The sequence below is a fragment of the Hemitrygon akajei genome, chromosome 10, assembly GCF_048418815.1.
Source record: "Hemitrygon akajei chromosome 10, sHemAka1.3, whole genome shotgun sequence".
NCBI lineage: Eukaryota > Metazoa > Chordata > Chondrichthyes > Myliobatiformes > Dasyatidae > Hemitrygon > Hemitrygon akajei.
The window spans coordinates 165,454,817-165,474,146 of NC_133133.1; the positions used below are offsets into that span (position 1 = coordinate 165,454,817).

The following is a 19,330-nucleotide window of genomic DNA, read 5'->3' on the forward strand; positions in this document are numbered from 1 at the left end:
CCATGTGATTTTCTCCAGTTCCACTAGAAGTTCTTTGAATTGCCTGTCATTGATGACCTGTTTGATTTGTGAACCAACAAAAATACCTTTCTTAATCTTTGCATCAGTTATTCTGGGAAGCATCTGGCTTAAATATCGAAATCCTTCATGGAAAATATATATTTTTCTAAAACCTATCCTGCCATGCAGCATCTCCCCTGCCAAAGCATGCACAGGCATGTCTGGACAAGAGAGGAAACTTTTCAGTTTACATTGCGGGCAACATTTTAATTGACCTGAATTATGAATTGAAATAGCAAATATAGGTGATTTTTTTAAAATGGTGCATGAAAGGGAAATTCCATGGTGATTTTCATATCAGCAGCTCAAAATCCACAAGATATACAGTACCTAAAAGAATTTGGGAAGCAAAATCTTTGTCATCCAGTATAATAAGTGAAACCAGGTGAGAAGGAAGGTGAGTGGGTGGGGTGGGGGTATGAAGTGAGAAGCTGGAATGTGATAGGTGGAAGAGATAAAGAGCTGAAGAAGAAGGAATCTGATAGGAGAGAATGGAGGACACTAACATAACCACAGTTTACAATTTCATCAGGATTCAAAGTTGAAGGCTTGGCATTATTCTCTTTTAAATCAGAGAGCTATGCCTCATTTTATTTGTTCTTCTGATCAGAGATAGGAAATGTGATGCAGCTCCTTACTTCTTAGCAATTTACTATTACTCTATATTTAGGTTTTGATTGATGGCAAACGACATCAGTGTTTGAAGATCTTACAATAGCAATGGAGTTCAGAGGCATAAAAAAATCACAACTGCTTCCTCTAGCATTACAGGCTTCCCTTAGATTTCTAGAAAATGGAAACAAAATAGGTTGTCAAAATCTTTCTACTATAGCTCTTTCAGATATATACACAGAGGGGATAAACTGAATAACCTCCAAAAACTTGCTCAGGAATTATTATACACAATTAATCTCCACTAGTTAGATTAAGTGCAAGCAGCACAGCATCTTACGCTGCCTCTTCATGGTTTGCCCATGCTGTCAGCAGCAACTACACTGTTCATTGGCTTCATGCATCGTCAAAGGACCCAAAATCAATGCTCACTAGCATAAGTTAAAGCAACACTGCACCTTTCAAGAGGAAAGTGTATTGTGGCTGATAGAAATGGCGACGTCATTCTGAACAGTGGCACTAAAGACACAGACTTTCCGGAAAATTCCACTGTATAGAGCAAGTAAATTGTTCAACCTTTTTGAACACCGTCAAAAATACACAGCATGTAGTGTGTTAATAGTTTCTAAATGTTTAATGCAATGACCAAAATAAAACAAAGTACATCACTGTATAATGATTTTCTTGTAGTTTACTGTACAAAGAAATAAGGCATAACGTTATTCTACTTGAATAAAAATTAAATTGACAACATTCTGTGAAGGACATATTTTTCACCTTATTGAATATCAATGAAACACTTTGCCTAAAATCCATGAACATTTACTTGCATCGTTTGCAGGTATATGGGAACTTCTCATGGTTTAAACATTATTGTGAAAAGTGATGATCAGGTTTTGAACCAAAAGGAAGATTGTTTCAGCTGGCTGTTGAAAACAGGTAGCTTCTGACTTGCTTCCACCATCTTCAGTTTCATGTTGATGTTTCGAACAAGACTACAGGACCGATCAAGTTCATAGGCTGGAAGACAAAGAGATATTTCTGTCAGGTTGTGGTTTTCAAAAGCATCAGAAACAAATGCTAAAACCAGTGGGGAGGTGGGAGTTTATAAAGGGGCAATAAAGATAAAAGGGGCTGTGAGGTGAGGTGCTCAGTAGCAAGGGGGCAGCTGAGGGATTACAGGCTTAATTTAAGAATGAATTACTTATTAAAAGCGGTTGATCCTTAGTGCCTCGTGGCTGATTATAATTATCATATAATCAGCTCATCACTTGCTAACCTACCATTCTCTTAGACTTTGCTCAAAATGAGTTATAGTTATTGAAAAGCAATTTAACACTTCTGTATTTAGCATATCATGAGAAATCGGACTGAAGAGATTGTGTTATTTCTGGGCCTGGCACACACATTTTTGCTGTTCACTACTGTAAGTACAGTGTTGGCTAGTACGATTCTCATACTCTAATCATGCAATTCCTGTGAATTAAGGTATGAAGTTGAATCGGGCAAAGTTCAGAATCCGCCCTTTCAAATGGTCTTGACCACATTTCTCCAATCCATGGCCCAAAGGAGATATTGCTGCCCCACTTTATGCACCTTCAATCAGGGAGTCGGGTATTGCCTGAGCTTTGATAATGTCATAACTTTCCCCTTTATTAATTCAGTGCTTGAGGGTAGGCTTAAACAATAGATGATGGACTGTGGTCACAAATCCGTAACATAAATGGAAGAAACAGAATAAACAAAATAAGAAGTGTTAGACAATATAGTGTGAAGTATCTGAAATATGGATTTATACCAGCACCAAGCAACCAACAGCAGCCAATGTGTCTGTTGGGTGAAGTTTATTTTCAAATGAGGGAATGAAATTATCCGGGCTCCTTGAACATTGGAAAACATTGAACATTCTTCAATGATAAGATAGGTAGCATTGTGGATAATGAAGTAGGTTTTCAAAGCTTGCAGAGAGATTTAGGCCAGTTAGAAGAGTGGGCTGAAAGATGGCAGATGGAGTTTAATGCTGATAAGTGTGAGATGCTACATTTTGGTAGGACTAATCAAAATAGGACATACGTGGTAAATGGTAGGGCATTGAGGAATGCAGTAGAACAGAGTGATCTAGAAATAATGGTGCATAGTTCCCTGAAGGTGGAATCTCATGTGCATAGGGTGGTGAAGAAAGCTTTTGGTATGCTGGCCTTTATAAATCAGAGCATTGAGTATAGGAGTTGGGATGTAATGTTAAAATTGTTCAAGGCACTGGTGAGGCCAAATTTGGAGTATTGTGTACAGTTCTGGTCACTGAATTATGGGAAAGATGTCAACAAAATAGAGAGTACGCAGAGGAGATTTACTAGAATGTTACTTGGGTTTCAGCACCTAAGTTACAGAGAAAGGTTGAACAAGTTAGGGGTCTTTATTCTTTAGAGGATAGAAGGTTAAGGGGGGACTTGATAGGGGTATTTAAAATTATAAGGGGGATAGATAGAGTTGACGTGGATAGGCTTTTTCCATTGAGAGTAGAGGAGATTCAAACCAGAGGACATGAGTTTAGAGTTAAGGGGCAAAAGTTTAGGGGTAACACAAGGGGGAACTTCTTTACTCAGAGAGTGGTAGCTCTGTGGAACGAGCTTCCAGTTGAAGTGGTAGAGGCAGGTTCGATTTTGTCATTAAAAAAAAAATTGGATAGGTATATGGACAGGAAAGGAATGGAGGGTTATGGACTGAGTGCAGGTCAGTGGGACTAGGTGAGAGTAAGCATTCGGCACGGACTAGAAGGGCCGAGATGGCCTGTTTCCGTGCTGTAATTGTTATATGGTTATATGATAAAGAAAACAAGAACTTGGCTTGTTTCAGTCACTTTGTGAAAGCTTTCAGAAATGGAAAACTCTTCAAAACATGCCTGCCTGCACTTCACAACAAAAAATGTGGAAAGCTCCACGCAATTGGAGAGGAAAAAATTCTGCCAGCAGTAAGGGAAGTTGTGATAACAGCTTTGCATAATTCAGCAGAGCAAATAATTGAAGTGACTCTACTCCACAACAACTCTGTTCAAAGACGAATAGGTGAAATGTCTGAGAATGTGGAAGACACCTTGTGCAACATACTTAGGACCACAGAATTTGCTCTGCAGTTGGATGAGTCAACTTTGCTAGGCAAAGAATCTTTGCTAAAAACACAAAATGCTGGCAGAACTCAGCAGGCCAGACAGCATCTATGGGATGAGGTAGTGACAACGTTTCGGGCCGAAACCCTTCATCAGGAGTGAAGTAACATGGGATGGTCGAGGGGGGATAAGAAGCGGGGGGAGGGATGAAGTAGAGAGCTGGGAAGTGATAGGCTGGAGGAAAATGGGCTAGGGGGAAGGTGGAGAATTATGGGAAATAAAAGAGAAAGAAAGGTAGGGCTGGGGGGAGATTATAGTGAGGGGGGAAAAGAGAGAGAAAGAGAACCAGACTAAAATTATAGATAGGGATGGGGTGGGGGGGGGCAGGGGTATCAACAGAGGTCAGTGAGTTGGATGTTCATGCCGGCAGGAAGGAGGCTACCTAGGCGGGAGATAAAGTATTGCTCCATCGACCTGCGTGTGGCCTCATCTTGACGGTAGAGGAGGCCATGGACAGACATATCGGAGTGGGAGTGGTCTGTGGAATTGAAGTGTGTGGCCACTGGGAGATCCCACCACTGCTGGAGGACTGAGCGCCGGTGTTCAGCAAAATGGTCTCCCAGTCTGCGGCGGGTCTCCCCAATGTATAAATGGCCACATCGGGAGCACCGGATACAGTATATCACCCCAGTTATTTCCAGCATCTGCAGATTCACTCGTGTTGCCTAAAGAATCTTCGCTTCTTTGTTACGTTTGCTTCATAAAGCAATGGTTCAAGAGTTGTTATTTGCAAAGGGACTAGAAACAGATACAAAGGAGAAGTCAATATTTCATGTTGTTGAGCAATTTTTCAAAGAGAAAGACATTCCACACCAATATTCTTGCTTGGGCAACAGATCAATAACAGAATGCCACCATGGGGTTATTACTTTCTTGAGAAAATGGTACCTGGCATATTTACTGTGTAATTTCCATACAATATCTTGTCACAAAAGAACCCTAAGCAATGGCTGCAAAATCATTAAATACTGTTATCACAGCAGTAAATAAATTCAAGTCCTCAAGTCCCCAAGAGCATAAATTCATGCTCTCAATTCTCGACTACTTCAAGAGTTTTGTATTGAGATTGCTGAACAGTTTGAATGTTTGCTGTTGCATACAGAAGTCAAATGGCTCTTTCAGGCACTTTTTGAAACTGTGATAAAAGTCTTTGAAGACTCAAATGCTTCATTCAGTAATCAACTCAAAAATATTAGGCATGACGTTGCTTATTTATCTGAAATATTTGCAAAGTTTCATGAAATCAGTCTTCAATTGCAAGGAAGTGATCAAAATCAAATCAGTCATCTCCGCCTTTCTGTCCAATTTAACCCTATTTTAGTGCAATATTGGGTTTTCTCTTCCAATTCAGAGAGGCTCAGAAATTTTCCAATTTTCGAGTCTCTCTGAGTTGGAAGAAATAGAATACCTGATGATGATTTTCAAGTATACTGTACCCTCCTGGGTGAGCAGTATAAAGCCATCGAGAGATTTCAGAATCTTCTCTCAATCCAAATTCCAGATTAGGTAATGAATCCATTCCTGACTTGTAATGAGGAACTGACAGGAAAAATGAAGGAAGAACTGATCTTGCTACAAAATGACTTAGAGCTGAAGTCGAGATTCAAAAAATCATATCGAGACTTTTGATTGCAGAAAGTAATCTCTGAACTTCTATGTTTCTATGTTTCTATAAAAGCTACCCTGCACTGTGGAAAAAGGTCAGGATGTTCCTTATTGCCTTTTCAACGTCATATTTAGTGGAGCATGGTTTCAGTGCAATCACCCAACTCCTTTCAAAGCAGTGAGACAAACTACTGAGCATGGGGACCTGTGACTCCTTCTAAGTGACATTCAGCCGGATGTTGAGAAGCTGATATCACTGCTCCAAGCCCATCCATATATTGAAAGTTGAAAAAGTAACGAAGTAGTGAATAGTTAGGCCACTAATATACAATCTAAAATTGTTGATGAAAATTGTTTTCATTATAATTAATTAAAGAAATAATTTTATTAGCGGCTCTAAATAGGTTTGAATAATTTTTGCAATTATTTGTCACTGCTTTGAATTGTCATTTCCTATTTTCTTTCACTGTGCTTCATAAATCAAAACTCTTTATAGTTTTCATGAAATAGCTAGAAAAGTGGGAGAGGGCACTGGGGATGTGGTATGGGAGCTAAGGGAACAGTAACCCAAAAAAGTTTGGATACCTCTGTGCTAAACTAGTTAGTATTTATAAAGTAATTTGATTGTTGCCAAATAAAATTAACAAATATCTTGAGAGCAGGAAATTATGATGTGAACAATAAAGTATTTGCATTATATTGTCAGAAAATTGAAACTTGCTGTATCTTATGTAGAACATTTACACAGTATTTTATTTTATATTATATAATATTCAGAGTGAAAGATGTGGAGTTTTGAAGGAATGATTAGCAATCCAAATGAAGCAGTTAATACATTGCAATGAACAATTAAAATATTATTTTGAGTTATATTTCTCAATTTAAAACAAAAAAAGAATGAGCAAATAAATATACGTCTGACAAGTACATAGATAAGTAAAGCTATTACCTACAGAGCAGAAAATCTGGTCTCTCAAATCTGACAAAATATGGAGATTACTAGAGTTACACACACGTAATGCTGGAGGAGCTCAGTAGGTCAGGCAGCATCTAAGGAGAGGACTGTAGACTCAGTCTTGTTAAATTTGTGGTTGAAGGACAAAGTAATTCATAATGAAGTAGTAAAGGCCCAAAAATTCAATCATGTATGAAAACATGAATTAATATAAAACTATGCCACGGTAGCTGGTTCTAGTGTTATTCAAATAGGATTTTTGTGTGCTCCTTGTGCAAAAATTCAAGTACTTAAACAATGCCAATGATGACCTTTTCCAAATTAATGCACATTAACTGTGAATAATATTGTGACACACATGCTAATTTGGATCTATAACTTTACTTCATAAAGTAGAGATAATTGCTCTTTCCAATAACTAGTGGAAGAACAAATTGGAAGTGCTGGAAAGGATAGCAACATGAGTTTGAGACAATATAGAATATTTCATTGCTTCTGAATTCAACAAGTTGACTTTAGTTCCTGCATGCTGTCAGGTTCAGGAAGAAACAATGAAAATGTGTGAATGCAGCAAATACAAGAATCCCTCAGGGTATGGTCCCTTGCTGCAAAGAGTGGACAAGGACAAAGGAAGAAGCAAAACCTTCACCAACAAATGCATATCTTAACTTACTCTATCCAGTCCAGCTCTGACAATCATCCAATAACAATACTAAGTAATCATCAAATTTTTCCTAAAAGTCATTAGCTCTTATACAATCTCACCTCATTGACCATTTCCATTCTCTCAGACACATCTCTCAGTTTTATAAGCTTTTGGTCATTCAAGTAGACAAATTACTCAAAGGGTTTGCAACACAAGCTCTTAACACCTGCAGAAGATGACAGGTAATCACTTCAGCTATATTTAATGTCATTACTATTGCTGAGCTCCCTACCATCAGCATCTCAAAAGCCAAAATTGACTAGAAGCTCAAGTGCAAACAAGGGAGAGCGTTCTGAATCTTTAGATCGCAGTCCATTATGAAGGCTCCAATGCACTGGGTTGCAAAAGGCTGCAGAGGGATGTAGACTCAGCCATCTCCATCAATGGCACAACCCTCCCCATGATCAAGGATATTTTCAAATGGCGGTGCCTCAACAAGACGCCATCCATCATCAAGGACTCTTACCCTCCAGGACCTTCCCTCTTTTTGTTATTACCATTAGGGAGGAGGTATAGGAGCCTGAAGATCTACATTCAATAATGTAGCATGGTCCATGAAGACTATGACTTTAACTGAAAATATTTATTCTAAAAGTCAAAAGAATTTTTCAATATGAAACATAGCTAACAAGGTGATGAAAAAGGCATGAGAAACAAGCGATATCTAATTTCATTTTAGACTTCAGTGACTGGTAGGTTAGATGCTGACAATGGCCTTAAAAAAGGGGCAAGGAGAAAACTTTGTTGGAGGAAGTAATTGTATTCAACATGTAAATAACTTCCCAGAATAAAATTCAAGATGGCTAACAGGGTTTGCAAAATACAGTAGATTCTAGCTAATTGGGCCATCAGTTAATCAGAGGAACCACTTCTTTGGGACAACTCTTAAAGAACAAAAGCCGATCAAGAAAATTGCTGGGATTCCCTTTGTTTATTTAGGACACTATGCCGCTTAATTAGGGCAGAAGACTGTTGCCGAATAGGTTTTAACTCACATCAGTCAAGTGCGCTTGTGTGGCTGTTAGACGCTCCACCATGCTTAGATCAAATAGTTTTTAAATAACGTCAGTTGCAGGTGTTAATGGTCAAAAAGCAGTGACTTTTATCACTAATTGTTGGTGAGAAATAAGCAGTTGGACAATTCCAAATTGTTTTGTTCACTGCAGTTTCAAGCATTCAGTCTGAGATACCAGAAGAGGCTGGGAGTGAAAATTAAACAATTTCACTGCTTCAACAGGTTATGACCTACAAAGAAGTTGAAGCTATCTACTAACAACCACCTTGAATATTACAATAAAAATGAAGATTGGGAGGATGCAATTGTTGAAAGCATTGCATGAAGGCAGTCTATTATCTGCATGAAGTGTCTGTGCTGATTTTGTTTATTGTGTACAATGGATGAATTCCTCCATTGATAACTATTGGGAACTAATACACAGTTTTATAGTACAGTAGTTCTATTGTTGGTGTTCTAATTTGTTCTGAATTTCATTTACATACACCATTGGTTACTCCTTTTGTCTTTTTTTTAATACCTTTTTAACTATTTCCATGAAACTTCGGCTAATTGGGTAGTGACTTAATTGGGCCAAAATGTATTGGTCCCAATCTGTCCCAATTAACTGACATCCCCTTGGATTTCAAACTGTAAAGTTCTTGGAAGATGAATAAATTCTGTGCTGGTGTGAGTAAATTTGTATTCAGATGAAGTGGTATTCTTAGATACAAGTTAATCCCCAGCTATATATTATACAGAAAATGTTACTTTGTTATTACAATATTTGTGTTCCTCTCAAACTTAGGAGTGAACAATCTTAGGTAAATTTGTTAGCAAAACACTGTCTTTCTCTGCTCTTTTTTGTGCTACTTGTTTAAATTAATTTATAAACAGTATATCTCTTTTTGTAATTCATAGCATTTTGGAGATAGTGATCATAATTCTATCTCTTTTACAATGGCATTGGAGAGAGATAGGAACAGACAAGTTAGAAAAGCGTTTAATTAGAGTAAGGGGAATTATGAGGCTATCAGGCAGGAAACTGGAGGCTTAAGTTGGATTTGGAGCAAGAAGGCTGCGAGTGAATGGCTGATTTTTCGGAGCAAAGGGAGTTTTTTAACTACTCGGGGTTAAAGAGAGGCGAGACTGCACAGGTGCGTGATGTCAGCCAGTAGAGCACGAAAGAGTTAAAAAGAAGATCGTTCTATCCAGCGGGAAGCGTCGGAGTGGGCAGGGGAGTGAGAGGCTGCAGAGTGACAGGGCATTGGCTCAACGGGCTTAGGTGGTAACGGGACAAGATGAGGTAGGTTTAATTGTGTTAGTTGCGGAAAGTAGGTAGTATGTGTGTGAGGCCAGTTTTCAGTGCTCGGTGTCAGATGTGGGGGGTCCTAGAGTCTCCCAGCCTCCTGAATGGCCATATCTGTGCCAGGTGTGTCGAGCTGCAGCTCCTGAGGGACCGAGTTAGGTCCCAAATTGGAGATGCACCTCAATGACATTCGCCTGGTCAAGGAGAGCGAGGAGGTAATAGAGAGGAGTTATAGGCAGGTGGTCACACTGGGGCCACGGAAGACAGACAAGTGGGTCACAGTCAGGAAGGGGAAGGGGAAGAGCCAGGTACTAGAGAGTACCCCTGTGGCTGTACCCCTTGACAATAAGTACTCCTGTTTGAGTACTGTTGCGGGGGGGTGTCAACCTACCTGGGGGAACGGCAGTGGCCGTGCCTCTGGCACAGAGTCTGGCCCTGTGGCTCAGAAGGATAGGGAAGGGAAGAGGAAGGCAGTAGTGATAGGGGACTTTATAGTTAGGGGATCAGAGAGACGATTCTGTGGACGCAGTCAAGAAAATCGGATGCTAATTTGCCTCCCAGGTGCCAGGATCTGAGATATTTCAGATCGCATCCAAGGTATCCTGCAGTGGGAAGGAGAACAGTCAGAGGTCATGGTACATGTTGGTTCCAATGACATAGGTAGGGAAGAGGTCCTGAAAACACACTACAGGGAGTTAGGAAGGAAGTTGAGAAGCAGGACAGCAAAGGTAGTAATCTTGGGATTACTGCCTGTGCCACGCGACAGTGAGAATAGGAATAGGATGAGGTGGAGGATCAATGCGTGGTTGAGGGATTGGAGCAGGGAGCAGGGATTCAGAATTCTGGATCATTGGGACTTCTTTTGGGGCAGGTGTGACCTGTACAAAAAGGACAGGTTGCACTTGAATCCCAAGGGGACCAGTATCTTGGTGGGGAGGTTTGTACACCACGGTTCCTGTACCCTACCATAACTTCCCTGTCTCATTGGAATGTACCTATACAGAAATCTACACAAATATCCCTTGAATATTTGCCACATTTTCTTCTGTACTTTTCCCTGAGAACATCTGTTTCCAACTTAAGCCTCCAATTTACTGCCTGATAGCCTTATAATTCCCCTTACTCCAATTAAACACTTTTCTAACTTGTCTGTTCCTATCTCTCTCCAATGCTATTGTAAAGGAAATAGAATTATGATCACCATCTCCAAAATGCTCTCCCACTGAGAAATCTGACACCTGACCAGGTTCATTTCCCAATATCAAATCAAGTACCGCCTCTCCTATTGTAGGCTTATCTACATACTATGTCAAGAAACCTTCCTGAACACACCTAACAAACTCCACCCCATCTAAACCCCTTGCTCTAGGGAGTTGCCAATCGATATTTGGGAAATTAAAATCTCCCATCACAACTGTGTTATTATGACAGCTTTCCAGGATCTGTTTCCCTATCTGCTCCTCGATATCCCTGTTACTATTGGGTGGCCTATAAAAAACACTCCTAACTTCCACCCACAGAGACTCTGTAGACTGTCCCTCCATGGCGTCCGCCTTTTCTGCAACCATGACACTATCTCTGATCAACAGCACCATGCCCCCACCTCTTTTGCCTCCCTCCCTTGGTCCTTTCTGAAACATCTAAAACCTGGCACGTGAAGTAACCATTCCTATCCCAGAGCCATCCAAGTCTTTGTAATGGCCACCACATCATCCGCTTTGTTCACAACACTCCTTGAATTAAAATAGAGACATCTCAAGCCTTCAATCTGAGCACGTCCCTTCTCTATCACCTGCCTATCGTTCCTCTTGCACTGTCTACAAGCTTTCTCTATTTGTGAGCCAACCTCCTCTTCCCCAGTCTCTTCAGTTCGGTTCCCAACCCCCAACAATTCTAGTTTAAACTCTCCCCATTCACCTTAGCAAACCTCCCTGCCAAGATATTGGTCTTTTCTCAGCCTTTTCCCCTTGGAGCGAAGGAGGACGAGAGATGACCTGATAGAGGTCTATAAGATGATGAGAGGCATTGATCGTGTGGATAGTCAAAGGCATTTTGCCAGGGCTGAAATGGTTGCCTCATCTAGGCCTCATATGGAGCCAGTGATCATTAATGGAGAATGTGTGGAGCAGGTTAAGACCTACAAGTATCTGGGAGTACAGTTAGACGAGAAGCTAGACTGGACTGCCAACACAGATGCCTTGTGCAGGAAGGCACAGAGTCGACTGTACTTCCTAAGAAGGTTGGCGTCATTCAATGTCTGTAGTGAGATGCTGAAGATGTTCTATAGGTCAGTTGTGGAGAGTGCCCTCTTCTTTGTGGTGGCGTGTTGGGGAGGAAGCATTAAGAAGAGGGACGCCTCACGTCTTAATAAGCTGGTAAGGAAGGCGGGCTCTGTCGTGGGCAAAGTACTGGAGAGTTTAACATCGGTAGCTGAGCGAAGGGCGCTGAGTAGGCTACGGTCAATTATGGATAACTCTGAACATCCTCTACATAGCACCATCCAGAGACAGAGAAGCAGTTTCAGCGACAGGTTACTATCGATGCAATGCTCCTCAGACAGGATGAAGAGGTCAATACTCCCCAATGCCATTAGGCTTTACAATTCTACCGCCAGGACTTAAGAACTTTTTAAAAGCTATTATTAATGCTTTTTGAGATAGTGATTTAGATGCATATCATATTTTTTTACTGAGTTAAGTATTGTATGTAATTAGTTTTGCTACAACAAGTGTATGGGACATTGGAAAAAAAGTTGAATTTCCCCATGGGGATGAATAAAGTATCTATCTATCTATCTATCTAAGAGGACACAGTTTTAAGGTGCAAACACGAGGAAATCTGCAGATGCTGGAAATTCAAACAACACACACAAAATGCTGGTGGAACACAGCAGGCCAGGCAGCATCTATAAGGAGAAGCACTGTCGACATTTCGGGCCGAGACCCTTCAGCAGGACATCAGGCATCAGGACAGTTTTAAGGTGCTGGGGAGTAGGTACAGAGGAGATGTCGGGGTAAGTTTTTTTACTCAGAGAGTGGTGAGTAACACCATGTAACACCATGGTCCTGAAAAACGTTGTCTCATTTTTACTGTGTACTGTACCAGCAGTTACAGTCGCAATGACAATACAAGTGACTTGACTTGATTTGACTTGACTTGAGTGTGTGGAATGGGCTGCCAGCAATGGTGGTGGAGGCGGATACGATATGGTCTTTTAAGAGACTTTTAGATAGGTACATGGAGTTTAGTAAAATAGAGGGCTATAGGTAACCCTAGGTAATTTCTAAGGTAGGGACATGTTCGGCACAATTTTGTGGGCCGAAGGGCCTGTATTGTGCTGTAGGTTTTCTATATTTCTATAGTTCTTTTCATTATTATGTATTGTGCTGTACTGCTGCCACAAAACAAATTTCATGACCTGCTAGTGATATTAAATCTGATTCTGATTCAGTGCACAAAAAAAGTGGTATCAATTCCTTTTGCAAAAGTGAAGTGGATTTTGCACCTCTGGATCTCTTCTTTATGACAAAGTGAAGTTTATATTGCATTGAATGATGTGAGTTAGCAATTTCTGAAATAAAACTGGCATAAACATGAAATTCTTAGACTCTGTTGCATAGCAGTTCTATTCTATCATCAATCTAGCAAAGTCATCGGTTCTTCCATTGAAAAATGCAGAGGTATTATTTTACTTGCTGCCTTGTGATATGAGGATTAGCTTCCTAATGTCTATGATATGGATTCCTGCTTTGGCTCTTCTTGCAGGTTGACCAAAACCAACCTGAATTAAATCAATGTTTTTGAAACGATTTAACCTTTGGCTGATCATTTGAAATGACCAATTAACCTACTAACCAGTACGTCTTTGGAACGTGGGAGGAGGAATGGGAAGGAATGTACAAATTCCTTGAGGCAATGTCAGAAACTGAACACTGAACTCTGATGCCCGAGGCCGTCAGAGCATCATGCTAACCACTTCACTACTGTGGCGCCTTATAAGATATTATAATTTGGAAACAGAATGTTTATTAAAGATGGGCTGAATGGCCTACTTCTGCTCCTTAGTCTTTTTATATATATATATATATATATATATATATACTGATTTCTTTTGCTTTATTGTAAAACATGCAGCAGAGAGTTTTCAGAAACTGTATATACAATGTTTTGAAATTGTTTACCAACCAATTAACTAAAAACAGTCTGTATTGAAACCAAAGACACTATATTTTAAACATGTAACAATGGCAGCAAGCCATAGCTCTCCTAAGATAATAGTTAATGATCTACAAGAGCAACCACAGAAGTTTTAGGGCTTCTTCCCAATTAGGCCAAAGAAATGTCAATGAAGCTGACAGGGCGTTTTTCAATGTTAAAAAGGATTAACACAAAAGAAATAATGGTCCTTTGCTTGAGTATTTCCTGAGGTTTTCAGGGTCATCAATAATTGTGAAATAGAAAACAGTAACCATGCTATTTTAATGAATTACTATAGTTTTAAGCTGAAGAAAATTTTAAATAATGTGCTTCAATATGGTAAGAGATGGCAGGGTGGAAATGTATCTCTACTAAAGGAGGTATAAAGTGTTCATTCCTTTCACTAGCCTACAGGACACCCTTGGGCACGGTGTAGCACCTGCTTAGCCTCCCAATCAGGGTCATGTGAAACCATGGAAGCAGGTGGTGGATGGTCATATGAGTAGCTGGTGCACATCACAAGTCCTGGTTATGCGACCACTGACGCCAGGCAGACAATCTCTGAAGAGTATTGATTACAGCTGGGGGCCACCCATCTTGTAAAGACACTGCCCAGAAGAAGACAATGGCAAATCACTTCTGTAGAAAAATTTGCCAAGAACAATCATGGCCATAGACGATAATTACCCTCATCATACGACACGGCACATAATAATGATGAGTGTGAACGAACGGGGAGATTAATCTCCTAAACCAATAAATGAAAATCAAATGATAGGGGGGACGATTGTCTTGAAAACAATCTTATTCACCATTCTGACTTCACTCTTACTTATTGAATGAAGTAATTGGGTTGCAGAACTAATTACTGCTGCTCATCACAATTTTACTGTGGTTCTTTCCACAGATGCTGCCTGCTGAGAATCCCCAGCATTTTCTGTATTTAATTTCTGTGATGAAATTTATTTATAAAGTGAATGATTATTAAATAGAATAAAATTCAAGCCATTAGTTTTACTAAATTATGTAACAATACAAATATATTTTAAGTTATCAAAACATTAACTTCAAGATGCAAAAGGTTCTGAGAATATTTATTTTCAAAGTTTGTATGCAGTATACAACCCTGAAATTCATCTTCCCCACAGACAGTCACAAAACAAAAAGGAATCACGGAAATAACCCGTTCAAAGAAACACATCAGACATCTTTTACAGAGCAAACACGAGGAAATCTGCAGTTGCTGGAAGTTCAAGCAACACACACAAAATGCTCGTGGAACACAGCATTCAGGACAAAGGGTCTCGGCCCGAAACGTCGACAGTGCTTCTCCCTATAGATGCTGCCTGGCCTGCTGCGTTCCACCAGCATTTTGTGTGTGTTGCAGACATCTTTTACATTTCTTTCTTTATTTTTCATGGTAACCTTGTTGTCAGACACCAGTGTTGTGGATTAAATTTACTCAATTTCTAATATACATGTCCTAAATTACATACAACAGAAACTTAAAATGAAGTTTGCCACAGCAATGTATTTTAATCTGAACTTCATAAAGCACAGAGTTAGTTTGTGAGTTTGATGCTAGGTGGCAGAGCTGCAAATAAAAGTGTTGTAACTCACTGTACCATTTAAAATTAGTTTATGTAAGAGTGTAAAAGTTTAGAAGATGAAGAAAAATTTTAAAAATCAGAAAAAAACAAAGTGAAGAGTCTATTTCTAGAACAGAGTAATTAACATAGTCTGCTTTATTTTTCCTTAAGCGATATGTGTTATAAGGGGTACTTTTAAAGGCAGTGTAAATAAAATCTGATGATAAACTGTTGTGAATGAAACTTACCCTTTAACAAAGAAATTATCTCATTTGTAAAGAATCCACTCTCAATCCATTCCTGGTAATCTTGTATTAAATCAAATGCTCTAAATCCTTGATTATTTGCTTTCTTTATATTTACACCTGGAAGAAAAGAAAATATCCATGTGAACCAGAAGCAGTCATATCCCTGGCACGACTCCTTGAAAATCTACTTTACACTGTCAATGCAAATGATGGCATCTCAGGGTGCAGATTGCAACTTTTGCCTCAGTCAGTTTAGTAAATTTATCACAATTCAGAAGAAAAATCAAACAAAATTTGGCTTGAATATCCAAGCATCTGCCAGCCTTTTGTATGTAACATTGAAAGAGAGTTTCTGAGTGAATAATAGATGTTTGCATGGTCCTTCAATTAACAGGAATTTATATTGGTCAACTGCTAACTTGGTCATGAACTCCCACAGCCCTGGTGACCCTGTGATTTCAGTCTCTGAGGCTGACATGAGAGCATCCAACAGGAGGGTGAATCCACAGAAAGCATCCGGTACCTGGCTGAGTACTAAAGACTGATCAAGTGGTTGGTGCGTTTATTGATATCTTTAACCTTTTGCCTTGGCAGGCTGAGGTGCCCACCAGCTTCAAGCAGGCTTCAATTATATCGGTGCATAAGAAGAACATGGTAACCTGTCTCGAGTATCATCCAGTCGCACTTACATCCATTGTGATGAAATGTTTTGAGAAGTTGGTGATGAAACTTATCAACTCCTGCCTAAGAAGCGACTTGGGCCCACTCCAATCTGCCTACCATTACAACAGGTCCATATCAAGTGACATTTCATTGGCTCTTCGGTCAACCCTCTAGTATCTGGACAGCAAAGATGCATACACCAAGATGCTCTTTATTGACTACAGCTTGGCAATCAATACAATCATCTCCTCAAACTCAAACCTAATCAATAAGCTTCAAGACTTTGGCCTCAATACCTCCTTGTGCAATTAGGTCCTTGATTTCCTCACTTGCATACTCCAGGCAGTTCAGATTAGCAGCAACATCTCCTGTACAATCTCCATCAGCAGAAGTGCAGCACAAGGCTGTTTGCTTAGACCTGTCACAAGTAAAGCCCTTCCCCACCATTGAGCACATCTACACAGAGCGCTGTTGCAGGAAAACAGCATCCATCACCAAAGGCTCCCGCCATCCAGGGTATGCTCTGTTCACTGCTGCATCAGGAAGAAGGTACAAGAGTCTTAGGACCCACACCCACTAGCTTTAATCCCTTACTTCATCATTCCCACTAACATTCTCCTTTCTGAGGTGAAACATTCTGTCCTCAACAATGGGCCTTATTTTTGACCCCTTTCACCCTCACCTCAGTGAGTTCCATGCCAGTTGCAATGCTAAACTCTTCTTCCATTGCCTCGATCTCTGAGCCCACTTCTCTGGTAAGCATTCCCCACCCTGCATCAATGACCCCTTCTCCCATCTCCAACCCTCCTCCTCCTCTTGGACACCCACTTTAGCTTTCTGCCTGCTCTGGATCTTTTCACCTTGAATTGCCAATGAGACATCAACCAGCTCAACTTCAGCACTCCTCTCTCCTCCTCGAACCTTAATCTTTCTGAATTTAGTACCCTCCACTTCTCTGCATCAATCTCAACCTTACTATGAAAGGGTTGTAGTGTGCCAAACTGACCTCTATCTTGCTGAGGCCAGGCAGCATCTTTCAGACACCAAGAGGAGTTCAATCCAGACCATCAGAAAACTAACTGACCTCCTCAACTCTGGAGAATTCCTATCCACTTTCATCAAACTTGTACTCCCCTTACCCCGCATTGCTTGCTTCTACCTCCTAGCCAAGATCCATATGCTTGACTGTCCAGGTAGGCCTGTTGTTTCTGTCTGATCCTATCCCACTGAACTCATGTCCTTATCCCCCCTGATTGAATGCCTTCCCAGCTACATCCATGACACTTCTCATGCTCTCAAACTCCTCAATAATTTTCAATTCCCTGGATCTGACCGTCTCATTTTCACCATGGATGTCCAGTCTTTAGAAACTTCTATCCCCCATCAAGAAGGCCTCAAATCTCTCCACTTCTTTTTCAATAAAAGAACCAACCAGGTCCCCTCCATTATCACTCTCCTCTGTCTGGCTTAACTGGTCCACACCCTCAACAATTTTTCCTTTGGCTCCTTCCATTTTCTCTGAACTCAAGGGGTAGCCATGGGCTCCCGCGTGGGTCCCAGATATGCCTGTCTTTTTGTTGGCTACATAGAACAGTCCATGTTACAAACCTTCACCAGTAATGCTCCGCAACTCTTCCTCTGCTACATTGATGACTGCATTGGTGCTGCTTTATGCACCCATGCTGAGCTCGTCAATTTCATCAACATTGCCTCCAACTTCCACCGTGTCCTTAAGTTTACTTGGTCCATTTCAGACACCTCCCTCCCCTTTCTCAATCTCTCTGTCACCATCCCTGGAGGCAAACTGTCGACCAACGTCTTTTATAACTCTACTATTTCCCATGGCTATCTTGACTAGACCTCTTCCCTCCTTGTAAAAATGTTATTCCCTTTCCTCAGTTCCTTCATCTCTGCCACATCTGTTTCCATGATGAGGCTTTCCTTTCCAGGACATCAGATATGTCCTTCTTCTTTAAAAAACAGGGTTTCCTCTTCCCCCACCATTGACGCTGCCCTCACCCGCATTTCCTCCGCTTCCTGGAGATCTGCACTCACCCAATCTTCCCGCCACCTTGACAGAGATAGAGTTCATCTTGACCTTAGCTACCACACCATGAGCCTCCACATCCTACACATCATTCTCTGCAACTTCTGCCATCTCCAACGGGATTCAACCACCAAACACATCTTTCCCTCCTCCTCACTCTCCACTTTCCTCAGGGTTTGAATCCTCTGTGATTCACTTATCCTTTTATCCCTCTCCATTAATCTCCCTCCTGGGACCTATCACTGGAAATGTCCTAAGTGCGACATCCTTCCTCCCTTGCTTCCATTCAAGCCCCCAAGCACTCCTTCCAGGTGAGACAAGACCTCTCCTCCAGATATACCGAAGATAATTTTCAAGAAGAAATAACAATTCTATGCCCAAATCCAACAAAAACAAATGGAAAATAAAGATTAAAACTACTTGCTGGAAAAAATCCACCTGCACTGATGCTAATAAAATGGCATAAGTACCAGGTAGTATACTCATTTAATAGCAAGAGTAGGAATGAAAATGTAATCCATGCCTTGGGATGCATCTTCTCATAAACGAGAGCAGGTCAAGGAACGTTTTGTAATACAACATTGATTAGCTGAAAGTATTACGACAACACTCACAAGCAATTCTATAACAAATCTGAATGATAGGTAACCTGATACATTGACACTGATGCATTTTCCAGCCTTTCTGACAGAGAAAAAAATACCTTTTTTTCCTGGAACAGTACTGTTGAGCACATAGGGGAATGTGGAGAAAAATAAGGCATTTTCAGCCACTCATAGCTGCTTTGCACTCAGTTGAGTCTGTGTCATCATTCCATTATTCCATTTAATTCCGTAATCTTTAATATCTTAGATTGATAAAATAACTATCAGTCAAAATGCTGAGTTTCTCTACACTTCCTGACATCTGTTTTTCAAAGGATGGCAGAGTGGAAATGGATGACAGAATATGAGAGAGAAAGTGGTTGTGTGTGAGTGTATGTGTGTGTGTATGTATGACTCTGTGAGAGACATAGTTCGTGTGTGTGTGTGTGTGTGTGTGTGTGTGTGTGTGTGTGTGTGTGTGTGTGTGTGTGTGTGTGTGTGTGTGTGTGTGTGTGTGTGTGTGTGTGTGGATGCATCCTGAGCAATTTTTTGATCATTTTAAATATCTTAATTTGATCATCCCTCAAATTTATAT

General features: G+C 40.5%; 1 protein-coding gene across 1 annotated transcript in view; it reads right to left on the minus strand.

The window, feature by feature from the left end:
* Window positions 1-1,291: 1,291 nt before the first annotated feature.
* The window catches only part of LOC140734920 (uncharacterized), a 127,424-nt gene continuing 109,385 nt past the window's right edge, over window positions 1,292-19,330 (minus strand). The window contains exons 22-23 of the mRNA XM_073059624.1: window positions 15,442-15,558; window positions 1,292-1,692 (exon numbers count right to left, since the gene is read on the minus strand). Coding sequence (XP_072915725.1) covers window positions 1,562-1,692; window positions 15,442-15,558 — 248 coding nt within the window. The 3' untranslated portion in view covers window positions 1,292-1,561. The remainder of the gene's footprint in view (window positions 1,693-15,441; window positions 15,559-19,330) is intronic.